The sequence below is a fragment of the Peromyscus leucopus genome, chromosome 2, assembly GCF_004664715.2.
Source record: "Peromyscus leucopus breed LL Stock chromosome 2, UCI_PerLeu_2.1, whole genome shotgun sequence".
Taxonomy (NCBI): Eukaryota; Metazoa; Chordata; class Mammalia; order Rodentia; family Cricetidae; genus Peromyscus; species Peromyscus leucopus.
The window spans coordinates 139,745,166-139,757,126 of record NC_051064.1 but is presented as its reverse complement, the minus strand read 5'-3'; the positions used below and the strand labels follow the sequence as shown (position 1 = coordinate 139,757,126).

At 50.1% G+C, this 11,961-nt stretch overlaps 1 protein-coding gene across 1 annotated transcript; it reads right to left on the bottom strand.

The window, feature by feature from the left end:
- Positions 1-4,923: 4,923 nt before the first annotated feature.
- Pla2g2d (phospholipase A2 group IID) lies at positions 4,924-10,525 on the bottom strand. The gene is made up of 4 exons (XM_028875238.2): positions 10,465-10,525; positions 7,144-7,288; positions 6,443-6,549; positions 4,924-5,566 (listed from the first exon to the last, which is right to left on the bottom strand). The coding sequence occupies exons 1-4, from the start codon at positions 10,502-10,504 to the stop codon at positions 5,421-5,423; spliced, it is 438 nt and encodes a 145-aa protein (XP_028731071.1). The 5' UTR covers positions 10,505-10,525; the 3' UTR covers positions 4,924-5,420.
- Between the last annotated feature and the right edge of the window lie 1,436 nt (positions 10,526-11,961).

The window sequence follows — 11,961 nt, the reverse complement described above, 5'->3', positions numbered from 1 at the left end:
GTATTCGGGACAGGATGCAGCTGGAAAAACAGGCAGGGACAGGTCAAACCATTGCCAGGCACCTCACCTTGATCTGGTCCATGGAGGCAGAACCCTGAATCCACAAGGCCAGAGGGCTGCATCAGCCAAGGGCTGGGAAGGAGCCAAAGTGTGAGATAAAGCAGGGTTCCAACGAAAGCCCCCCTACTTCTTGTGTTTGGCAGTGTTGGAGATAGAGTCCAGGGCCTTGCTCATGTTAGGCAAACTTTCTACCTCTAAGCCCCACCCGTGTGTGTGTGTGTGTGTGTGTGTGTGTGTGTGTGTGTGTGTGTGTGTGTATACACATGCATGCATGAACATGTATGTTTGGGAGTGCAAGCAGAGACTGGAAAAGGGCATCAGGTTACCTCCATCAATCTTCTATTCCTTTGAGGCAGGGTCTCCCCCTGAACCTGGGGGCTCCATTTTCTCTGCTAGGCTGGAAAGCTCCAGTGATCCTCCAGTCCCCATTCTTCTCAGAGCTGGGACTCTAGGCATGCACAGGTCATTTGCTTGTTACATAGTTACTGGGACCCTAACTCTGGTCCTCATGACTGTGCAACAAAGGCTCTTAGCTGCTGAGCTGTGTTTTCAACGCCGGAACTTTTCATCTTGAGACAGGGTCCCACTTAATGTCTCAGCCTGGCTTTGAACTCACTCTCTATCCCACACTGTCCTTGAATTTGGAACCTTCTTCCCCCAGTCTTTTCAGGAACCTGGATTACAAGCCCATTGCCACCAGGCTTGGCTTGAACACCATTATCGCCATTGTGTGATTAGGAACCATTTCCCCTGGTCTCTTGGGTTACTCCACCCCACACTCACAGCAAGGTCTGTGGGAATGGCTAATCCCCTGGAGGAATATTTGGACTGAATCAGAAGCTGTCCCAGTTAAGAGTGTAGGAGTAAGGGTGGGACAGGGCCCTGCAGCCAGGAAGCTCAGGGTTCAAATTCCAGCTAAACAGCTGATTCATTCCTGAAGTTTCTGTAGTGCAGGGAACAACACCCAAGTCTGAGGCAGAGGGGAAGGACAGGACTCCTAGGTGTTTGACAGGTGTGCAGAGCTTCCCACCCCTTCCCCACAGGGCATTCCTTGGTAGACCTGGACTGGAGGGATCTGGGAGCCTAAGAGATACTTCCTCCTGAAGGAGAGATGAGCAGAGGACAAACACCCTGGGAGTCTCTCCCTCTTTTCTGCTTCTTGCCCAGTTTCAGTAATAGAAAATTTGTTCAGAAGAAGTCTCGGACATGTAGGTCTCCTCTTGCCTTGGGGTCCACAGATGTGGCTGCCTGAGGCTCCATCTCCCTATAGCAGTCCTGAGTCCCATGTCTTTACCTGCGCAGAAATCATATAGCTGCAAGGGAAGCACAATTCCGCCGCATGCCTTGTCTTCCCATTAGCACATCTCAGTGCTCAGGCTTGTCACTCTGGCAGCAGCCCCCTACTATCCTGATTCTGTCAGCCACTTATCTTCTGGGACACTGACAGCCCCTTGGTAGAGAATCACAGTGTCACAAACACAGACACATGTGTGTCTTTCCATGGTAGATTCACAAGCCACAGTCCACAAGCAACATCAGCATGCCTTGGGTTCGTTATCTGTAGTATACCAAGGAATCCTAATTTCCCCTGGTAGCATGGCCATTGGCCATCGTGGGTGTTACGATACAGGGTGCAGGAGGTCTTGGAGGGTTGGGCCAAGGTGCCCTGGTGGGTGAGGGAGACATGCCAGGAAGATGCAGCGGCGGGTGGAGCATTGGAAAGTTTATTCACACCTTGCAGACACGGCATCCATGTGGAAGGTTTATTTTGGGGGGAGGGTAGAGGGAATAGAGGGATGGGGAGAGAGAGAAAGAGAAAGGGAGGGAGGAGGGAAAGCGGAGGTGTGCACACCTCATGGCGAGAAAAGGAGGAAGGAAAAGAGAAAGAAGAAGGGAGGGTTTTTTCCTTAAAGGAGGCTTCTCCGTAAAATGATGTCAGGACACTGGGCAGCCCCAAGGGGCGGTTTAGAATGCTTACAACGTGTCATTTTATTCCCATCTTAAGTACTGATATTAGCTCTCGGGTCACACTCCACACTTCAAAGAGGACCAGAATGGCTGGAAAGGAGTTAAAAAGGCTATGGAGCTCAAAGACCCTACTGGAGGCAGAGAGGGGTACAGAGGCAGACACCGCAGGTGGCCAGCTAAGATATTCAGAAGCTGTTGGGGGGAGGGGAGGCGAGTGCTGGAGGCCAGCTGAGCCACAGAGCTGGGCCAAGGTAAATTGGGGCAGGGGCAAGACAAGGACCTGGCAGCAATTCAAGTTCTCTTGAGCCACACACCAGGATGGCCAGAGAAGGGCAGTGTGGTCAGTTGGCCCTCCTTCTGTGAGGTCCAGGAAAGGGTGCTGCAGCTACATCCTTTCCAAGTCTGATGTGTTCTATAAGCTCATGGGCCTGACTTTTCTGTTTTATTTTGTTTATTTGTTTTTCCTTTGAGTCTCTAGCCCAAGTTAGCTTTAACTCAACAGGTAGTTGAGGACGACCTCGAACTAGCCGCCTCTGCCCCCCCCACACACACAAGGTTTCTCTGGGTTGCCCTGGCTATCTTGGAACTCACTCTGTAGACCATGCTGGCCTAGACCTCAGATCCCCTTGCCTCTGCCTCCTGAGTGCTGGGATTAAAGGCATGCGCCAACACCTTCCAGTGACCTTGAATTTCTAATCCTCCTGCCTCCACCTCTAGAGTGCTAGGATTACGGGTGTTCAGGGCCACACTCGATTTTATTTGTTGGTGAGGGTTGAACCCAGGGCTTCAAACATGCTAAGCAAGCACTCTGCTGTCTGAGCCATGTCCCCAGCCCCACTGATGTTGATATGTTAATGTGCTCACTCCTTTCCAATTTACCTTGACAAGTTCATATGCAGGACTCCCTTATGCACACGAACAAGATGCTTAACATTCTGTGCCTCGTGGGTCTTGCTGAACAGGTGGCAGTGTCTGTGTGCACAGAAAGATTCTGCCATCCCGCCTCAGCATTTGCTCAAAATAGAGGGAGCTGCTACTTTGTAACAACACAGAGTACTCAACACAAGGCGCAGCCTCAAGCTGATGTCCGCAGACCATGGAATGCTAGTCACAAGCGGGATCTGCACTTCTTCTCAGGGACAGCTAAATTCATGGTAGTCCGGACCAACCAGGGTACCAGCTCAAGCTTGGGGTGGCTAGTCCCTAGGGAAAGTTGGCTTCCAGGTGGAAGAGACAATATTACTCTACTGTCTGGAGGTCTGGAGGACCAGGACTGCAATGGAGCCATGGGGAGCCTGCCCAGGAGGAAAACCAGAAGAGTGGGAGAGGGCAGTCCGTCAAGGGGCAGGAAAAAAACCAGGCTCTGAAGACATCAAAACACCCAAGAGCTAATCTGGGAGGCAAGCTCTTGACACTCGTCACCCCACATCCACCACTGCACCCCCGATTTCCAGTCCCACCCCCACTCTCTCTGTTTCTTTTTTTCTGAGATAGGCTCTCATGTAGCCCAGGCTGGCTCGCTGTAGCTAAGGATGACCCCAGGCTTCTGACCTTCTTGCCTTTGCCGAGTGCTGGGGTTACAGGCATGCACCATGTCTCTTATGCACTGCTGGGAACCGAACCCAGGGCTCCCTGCATGCCCTCAGGCACTGTGCTTAGAGTTGTGTGGACACTAGCATTACTGAGCTCACATTGACTGCATTTCCTTCCTGTTGTCCTTTCTACCTTACACACAAGGAACCAGGGAATCCCTTGGCGGTGTGTTTAGTCACTGGCTTTGAACTAGTCCGTTAGGGTCTGCAGATGACCCCACAAAAGACCACCATTAACTATGCAAGAGCCAGAGTGTTTATCTTTTGAGAGAAGAATTCCTGCATGCAGGGGTCAGCCACACAACAACATGTTGATGACTCCCCCAGAGAAGCTCACAGGCTCCTTTTATAGACAACCAGGAGGGGATTAGGTCATCTGAAACATGATTGGCCAAGCGAGCAGCAGCCACACTAATATATTTCTGATCGGCTGAGGCTGTACGTGCTGAATCATGCCTGGCATGCACTATCTCCTTCACCTGCCTAATCAGAAACTGAGACCTAAACAGAAACTCAGGCCTAGGAGAGGCTGGGGCCCGGAGATCCCCACCACGGTACTGCCGTGGCTTTCCAAGCCACCTTCTTGTCTCAGCCTTTGATACTATCATGTCAAGCCTGAATTTTTTTTTACTAGACTTTAAAAATAAAGCGGCAGTTTTTAGTGCATTGTAGGCCCTGTCCCCAGCACACACAGCTTCCTACTCTCATGGTCTTCCACTAGAGTGAGCATTTTGACAGTGGGAACTTGAACCCAGAGCCCATAGCTGGGAATTCTTTGTACTCTGCCTCACTGGGGTTTTGGGAAGACTGCTCTGTCATGTGTTGCCCTGTGTCACGGGCTGGAGGGTGTGGGTGGTTCTAGGTGCCCTGAGCCCCGTGGCTGGAAACACAGCTAATCACACAAGCATGACAGATGTTCTCTGAAACCATTGTTACCAGGCAAATACCAGTCAGCCCCCGCCAGATGGTCCCTTTTGCCAAATTCTGCAATCTCAGTAGCAGAGGGAACAGAGGTAGGATGAATCGGTTTGAGCCGAAAAGGCTACCTACCCAGTGGAGGCACCCCTCAAACCTAGCTGCTCTCTCCCTTTTAAAAGGACCCTCATCCTTGTTCAGATGGGAGGCTGATCTTCCACAGATGCCTTCTCCTGATCTGCCACCCTCCTGATTCTGCCACCGATGAACACACACTTTCCTGGCTACAGCATCGGCTCTGCATTTTGTAATTAGGTCCATGGTTCCCGGAGGCAGGAAGAACATGAGGACAGTGGACTCTCCTGTTACCTGCCTGCCATGTGTCTCCCTAGAGGTGGGCCAGGAGTCAGGGGTTCTTGTGCCAGTGGTTTATTGAGAGGGCTCTTTGGAGAAACTTTGCAGAGAACCAGGGAAGGACACCGGTCCTGGGAAGAGATGAGCCCCTGGGACACCTCACCACTCTGGCCTCAGGTGACGCGTGGGGCGTTATGCCACCAGACATCCAGCACCAAGAAGCCCTTAGAACTGGAGAGAAGGGCCAACCCAGAGAGGCTTCCAGAGGAGGAGCCCCCAGCCTACATTGCAGCAGGAGATCCCAGAGACAGTACAAATAGACAAGAAACAGCAGGCCAGGTCTCAGCACCTGGAGCAACAAGACCGTAGCTTCCCCAGTCCTCGAGGGCAGGCCCTTTTGCAAGGAGGGCTTTAAAAGCCAGCTGGTCCAGGAGACTAGGCACTGGGGTGTCGGGCAGCAATCCTGTGGGACTTCAGTGCTCCAGATGCTCTGGAACAGGATGGAATCCAGGAGACGGACAGTGGGCTCTCCTAGCACGTAGGAGTCTCGCCCTTGCAGTGGGGTCGCCAGTAGTAACGCAGGCGCTTGTTGAAGCTGTTCAGATTTTGCTTCAGGCACAAGGCCACCTCCTTGTCACAAGCACACAACTCCTTCTCACACCAGCTCCCTTTGTCAGCTGTGGGTGGGAGAAACAGGGATGGCTCAGTATCTGTCCCTCCCTGAGACTGCCTGCGGCGTGTAGAGGGGGCCCTGAAAGCGACAGAGTTCCTGCTCATCTTTGGTGACACCCCCCACCCCCAAACAGCCTCTCTGATTGGACAGTGTGCATGTCCTCCATCTCCCTGCGTCCTCACTCCTTTACCCATCGTCACAGCCATTCACTACACGGTCACTGAGCAGCTCCCCAGAGGCTGGTCCTGGAGGGGGGAAGCTAACCCAAACGGACAGGTGGGAAGGCAGGTGGTGGAGGACCACAGAATGGCCAAAGAAACAGCACCAAGCAGAAGCATGGGAGAAGCAGGCCTGCAAGAGGACCAGGCGGTGTCAAGGTGTCATCCCAGCTCAGATCACTGCTCCTTCCCAAAGCCGAGGTTACAAACAGGTGTCCCCACAAGGGGAACATTTGTGTTAGTGTCCACAGTTCCATTAACCTTAAGGTGAGCTGTTATGGGGTCCAACAGTGGTAAAAGGGAAGGCCATATTGGGGATACCTATGTGTTCCCCTATGAAAGTGGGGGTGGCTAGCATCCCCTAAAGTTCTTCCTGTTGGCTCGGTTTAACAGATTTCCAAGGAGGACATTGAATTCCAGAGAGGTTAAACAGTGTCAAGCACACAGCTAGTCAATGAGGGCCTGCTTTCTGGATACCAAAAGGGTGAGGTGTCCCCTGGTCCTTTCCATACCCCCACCCTGTTCATGCCCGTCCCCTATTGCCCATGAGAGAGGAACAGCATCAGGTGTTGAGTATTTTGTGTAATACCACTGGGTCTTTGGAGGCGGGGAGGACTAGGACTTCCCAGCTGCAGCCTTGGCCCTCAAACCCTGGTACTCACAGCACTGGATATCGCCCTGGGAAATGCTGTATTTGTAAGTGTCTGTGAAGATCCTGCATCCATCAGTCTTGAGGTGAGCATAGCAGCAATCATGTCTCTGACAGCACCTATGGAGAGAGGCAGGGAGGGCACACACCTGTAGGAGTCACTAGTCAACTCTGGCCACTGCCTGCTCCCCCCACATGCCCACCAGGGACGATTGAAGACATCTGAGTCCCCTTGAGGTCATGAGAGCTGCTGTTAGTCAAAGGCTCCCATACACCAGACACCTGTTCCAGTCACATACTCTCCCTGAATCCCATGACCACCCCATGACAGAGGTACTGGTATCATTCCCATTTCACAGATGAAGAAACATAATTCTGGGGCTTGAGACGCTTGGCAAAGGTCACGTGACTTCTCTGGCTGACCCCCAAAATGGTTGTGAAAATCAAATGAGAAAAGGCAAAGAGTTTGGGCTTCAGAACACCGTGCATAATGGTAACGAGGAGTGTGGGATATTAGACCCAGGTTAGGGAGATGTCAGGACTTCAAGGCATTCTGGGGAACCTGCTAGAAGGCCAGTTCCAAGAGGACTGGGACTATATTAGCACTTAGCAGAGTTCCTAGCACATAGTACACGCTCATCACAATGCGTTTTCTAAGTGAGTCAGTGAACACAGAGGGAAGGAGAGCCGGAAGTAGGCCAGGGGGGAGTTTACCAGTCTGTGGCATCTTTGGGTTCTCCCTTGCCACCGAGTCCACAGTGACAGCCATAAGGCCAGTAGTTGAAGAAGGCTATCTTCCTAGTCGTATGTCTGACCATCTTGTTCAGGTTGAGGAGCCCTCCCTGGGTTGGAGTCAGACCTGCCAAACATCCAAACAAGAAGGAAAGGGGTGAAGGTCATGGGGGTGCCAGGGTCTCCGAGCGTTTGGGGGGGGGGCCTCATCAGTGCTGGGCCCAGCAAGATGACAGTGTTATCAAATAGTAGCCACTGCTCCTGGTATTTAAAAAGTATTGGCTAGGGTAGTGTAGCTTGGTGATTGAGTGCAAGCTTAACGGGTGTGAGCCCTGAGTTCTGTGTCCAGAACTGAGGAGGCAAAATAAAAAATACAGCGACTGGAACCCAGTCCTTAGTAACAGGTCTTTCAGGTATTCATTTCCCAGTTCCATCCCTTTTTAAAGGTTTACTATTATTATTATTATTATTATTATTATTATTATTATTATTATTTTATTATTTTCTCTCTCTCTCTCTCTCTCTCTCTCTCTCTCTCTCTCTCTGTGTGTGTGTGTGTGTGTGTGTGTGTGTGTGTGTGTGTGTGTATGCGTGGACACATGAGTGCAGGTGCCTTCAGAGACCAGAAGGCAGCATAGAATCACCTGGATCTGTAGTTACAGCTGCTTGTGAGCATCATAATGTGGGTGCTGTGAATCAAGCTTGGGCCCTCTACAAGAGTAGCATGTGCTCTTAAGCCCTGAGCCATCTTTCTAGCCCCTCCATCCTTTTTTAAATAAATGAAATTTTAGATGTACAGAAAAGTGGCAGCGATGGTCCAGAGGGCTCTCAGTTCCTCCTCACCCAATTTCTTCAAATGTTATCATCTTACATAATTGTGGAGCTGCTGTGAAAATCAAAGTTGGGGTGTGTGTGTGTGTGTGTGTGTGTGTGTGTGTGTGTGTGTGTGTGTGTGCGTGCGCGCTGGGAATCCTTTATTTTGGTAAGGAGGGTTGAGACAAGGTCTCAGCACAGACTGGTCCAGAACTTGCTGAGTAGCTGAGGCTGACCTTGAATTCCTGACCATCTTGCCTCTACCCACTAAGTGCTTGGATTACAATCTGTGCCACCATGCCCAGCTAGAAATTCCATTTTTGTTGTTGTTGTTGTTGAGACAGAGTCTCACTATATAGCTCTGGCTGACCTAGAATTCATTATGTAGACCAGGCTGGCCTTGAACTCTCAGAGATCTGCCTGCCTCTGCCTCTCTTGCTGGGATTAAAAGTGTACCTGGCCAGAATTCCAATTTTTTTTTTTTTATGTGCGTGTGTCTGTGTGTGTGTTTACGAGTGTCTGGGCACATGCATATGTGAGTAGAAAGAACAGAGGTCAGCATAATATATTATCTTTGGGAACATTGTCCACTTGCCTTTGAGACAAGGTCTATCATTAGCCCGAAGCTCACCAATTAGGCTAGACTGGCAAGCCGATAAGGCCAGCAATCCTCCTGTCTCTGCCCGTCTAGTCCTGGGATTACAAACACATGCCACCTCATCTGGCATTTCCCACTTGGGTTCTGAGGGTCAAACTCAGGTTTGTATGTTTTCAAGGCAAGTTCTTTAGCAACTGGGCTGTCCCCCAAGTCCAGGAATTCCATTTGTAACCTCTCATTTTACAAACGAGCAAATGGAGACTCCCTGACCTACTCAAGGTCACAGAAGGAAGAAAATCAAGTCAGAATCAAAACCGATGTTGTCTGGCTTCTCTATCTCTGGGTATTGATTTCCCACTTGGAATGAGAAAAGGGGGCCTGACTCACCCCCCTCCACCCTCACACACACACACACACACACACACACACACACACACACACACACACACACACACCTGCCTCCCACAGCCAGCCCTTCCTCTCTGGAGAAATCTTCACTTTACAGCGGCCCAGTAGGTCTCTGGGGAGGCGGTGTGATTTAGAAATCAATGCTGTTCATTTCAGGCCTCGTAGCTGCTGGCTAGAATTGATCTTAAGGGAAATCTGCTTTATTGGGAGAGAGGAACACATTATGTTAAATTAGGAGAAGTAAAATATATGGAATCGATGAATTCAGGGGAAAGCTGGGAGAAACAGACAAGGTGAAGACAGTAGTATGTGTCAGGAATGCAGGGAATGCAGGTGAGGTGCAGCCAGGAGGCTTAGGGGAGACGGGACCAAGCAGTCCGGTCCTAGCACTGAGTTCCTTCAGGCACAGCGTAAATATTAAGGAGAGCCGAGGCCCATGCTGGAGGACCCTGGTGTGAGAAATGGGGCACTGGAAGGCATTTGTGCAGTGGACAAAGAGGAGGTCCTAAGCAGGTGGCCCTGGGTTGTGATTAGGAATGACTGGTTGTTGTGTGGGTGGTGGTGTCCTCTCGTCTGTGTGTGGCACAGTGCTCCTGCCTAAGGGGTGTTAGACGGAGGCCTAGCTAATCCTTGACTTCACTGATAAATGACCCTAGGTCCCCAGGAATCATGTAGAATTGCCATCTGGAATTAGAGAAAGTCTCAGATTCCATGATGAAGGACCCCAAAGCAACCAACTCCAAAGACAGAATCTCCCTTGGGCACCAGTTGAAGATCTGCCTTACGTTGTCTCTGTGTTGAAGGATAAATTTGGGAAGCTCCATGGCATGCTTGTGAATGGGCTTCACTGTCACCCTGGGCAAGTGTCCCTCTCAAGGGTGCGGGAGGCGGGGGAGGGGGGTCCCAAGACAACATAAACTCACTTTCTTTTCTTTTTTTGTTTTTTTGAGACAGGGTTTCTCTGTGTAGCCCTGGCTGCCCTGGAACTCTCTCTATAGACCAGGCTGGTCTCGAAGTCAGAGATCTGCCTGCCTCTGCCTCCCTAGTGCTGTGATTGGAGGCATGTGCCACACCTCCCAGTTATAAAATCGCTTTTTTTTTTAAAAAAAAAAAAAAAAAAAGAAAGACCTTTTATAAAATCATGAGTTAAGAAAATGGAAGCCAACGTGCAAGCAGCCATGCTTTTACATCTGATCTGCTAAAGAGTGAGTAGAAATTGTCCCTGGATCCCTTTCCTGCCAATGGGAGAGGGATCCTCTTCCAGAATGCCACACATTCAATCTCCCCTAGTTCTCTGGCTCAGACCAGAAGGCATGGTCCTCGGTGCCTGACAGCTTTTGATGACTCCTTGCTGGTGGTGGAGATGTTGGGGACTGGAGTTCTAGTGTCTGAGGATCAGAGTAGCCCAGTCTAACGAGGGTGAGACACCCAGGATCTACCTTCAATCCTGCTTCCTCCCCAGCCTCACACCTGTCCCCACTCACCAGCCAGCAGCAGCAACCCACACAGCAAGGCAAGTCTCATGGTTCCAGCACAGAGCGAGTCAGGCAGTCGTTAGAAGTCCCTGCTACGTAGGCAGTCCCTTATATTAGGTCCCCCAACCCATCCTACCCAGCCTTTCTCAGCTCCTGTGGAATGGACCCGCGTGCCTCCTGCTTCCTCTTTTCTATGACTCTGGGGCTGTACTTTTTTTTTTTTTTTTTTTGATGTATTGGGGTCCCCACCAGATTTTTTTATAAAAAAGGAAACATGTACCTAGAATGGGGGATTTGGCAAGCACCTTCAAGGTCTAGGGGATGAAACCCAAGTTCTCCGACAAGCTAGGGATGCACTCTATCCCTAAGCCACAACCCCAGCCCCACAGCCCAAGATTTGAAAAACACACAACCTGAAATGCAGGATTTCATTTGGTTTATGTCCTTGTGGTACTGCCTTTTAATCTATGTATTTATGTATCTATGTATCTATCTATCATCTATCAGTCATCAATAATCTATTGTCCATCTAATATCATAAATAATATCCACCTAATACAAAAATCATAATATTATAAATATCAATAATTTATCATCTGCCATCTATGCAATCTATCATCTATCTATTGCCAATCAATCTAACATTTATCATCTTTCTAATCTATCATCTACTATCCTAACATCTATCATTCTATCTACTTACCTACCATCCGTCTATTACATGCTTACATATAAACTTTTATTTTTCTGCCTCTGGACTTTCACTTTACCAAACTAGGAAAATGTTATATGTGGTACTTTGTAGTTAGTTCCCAACCTCACCCCCCCCCCCCCCAAAAGCCTCATGCAACCCAGGCTGGCTACAAACTCTTCATTTAGTCAAAGATGACCTTGAATTTCCGGTCCTCCCCCATTTCCCAAGTTCTAGAATTACAGCTGTGTACCATCATGTCCAGTCTGTGTGGTGCCAGGCTGGGGACCCAGGGCCTCATGCATCCGAGGCCAGCCCTCTGCCAACAGAGCCCCAGGCCCACCTCAGTCTTTTCTTCCACTTATTGACATTAGCTGAACACGTTTCTATGTTAAGAGTTCCTTAGCAGTGGTTTGGGGAAGCAACCTCACGACTTCCCACTTTACCTCCTTTACCACTGTCTGTGTGATGAGTCTCTTACAGACGGACACGTGAGTTGCTGACCATCTTTTACTATTCAAGTTCAGCGACAGAGATGTCCCGACATCCCAGCTGATGCCCAACTGTTGCTTCATATGGGCTTGCTGACTCAAAGGACACCCACAATTAGGCGGCCATTGACCTGTGTTGACAACTTAGCCTGCAGATGATCTGCCCCAGTTTACTCGAGAGAGTCCCAATGTGACAAATGGCTGGGACCTAGCCAACGAGGGCAGAGCTGGTGCCTGAAGTCCACACCCCGGACCTTGTCCATCAACAGCAGAGATAGGCTCATCCATGCTCGTGGGTGACTGCTAGGGACATAATGCCCAGAC

Excerpts from the sequence above, each read along its gene's own strand:
- Pla2g2d (XM_028875238.2), bottom strand. The coding sequence starts at position 10,504 with ATGAGACTTGCCTTGCTGTGTGGGTTGCTGCTGCTGGCTG. Across the intron at positions 7,289-10,464 it reads TGGGTTGCTGCTGCTGGCTG|GTCTGACTCCAACCCAGGGA; the intron begins GTGAGTGGGGAC and ends GATGTTTGGCAG. Across the intron at positions 5,567-6,442 it reads CCAGGGCGATATCCAGTGCT|CTGACAAAGGGAGCTGGTGT; the intron begins GTGAGTACCAGG and ends TCCCACCCACAG.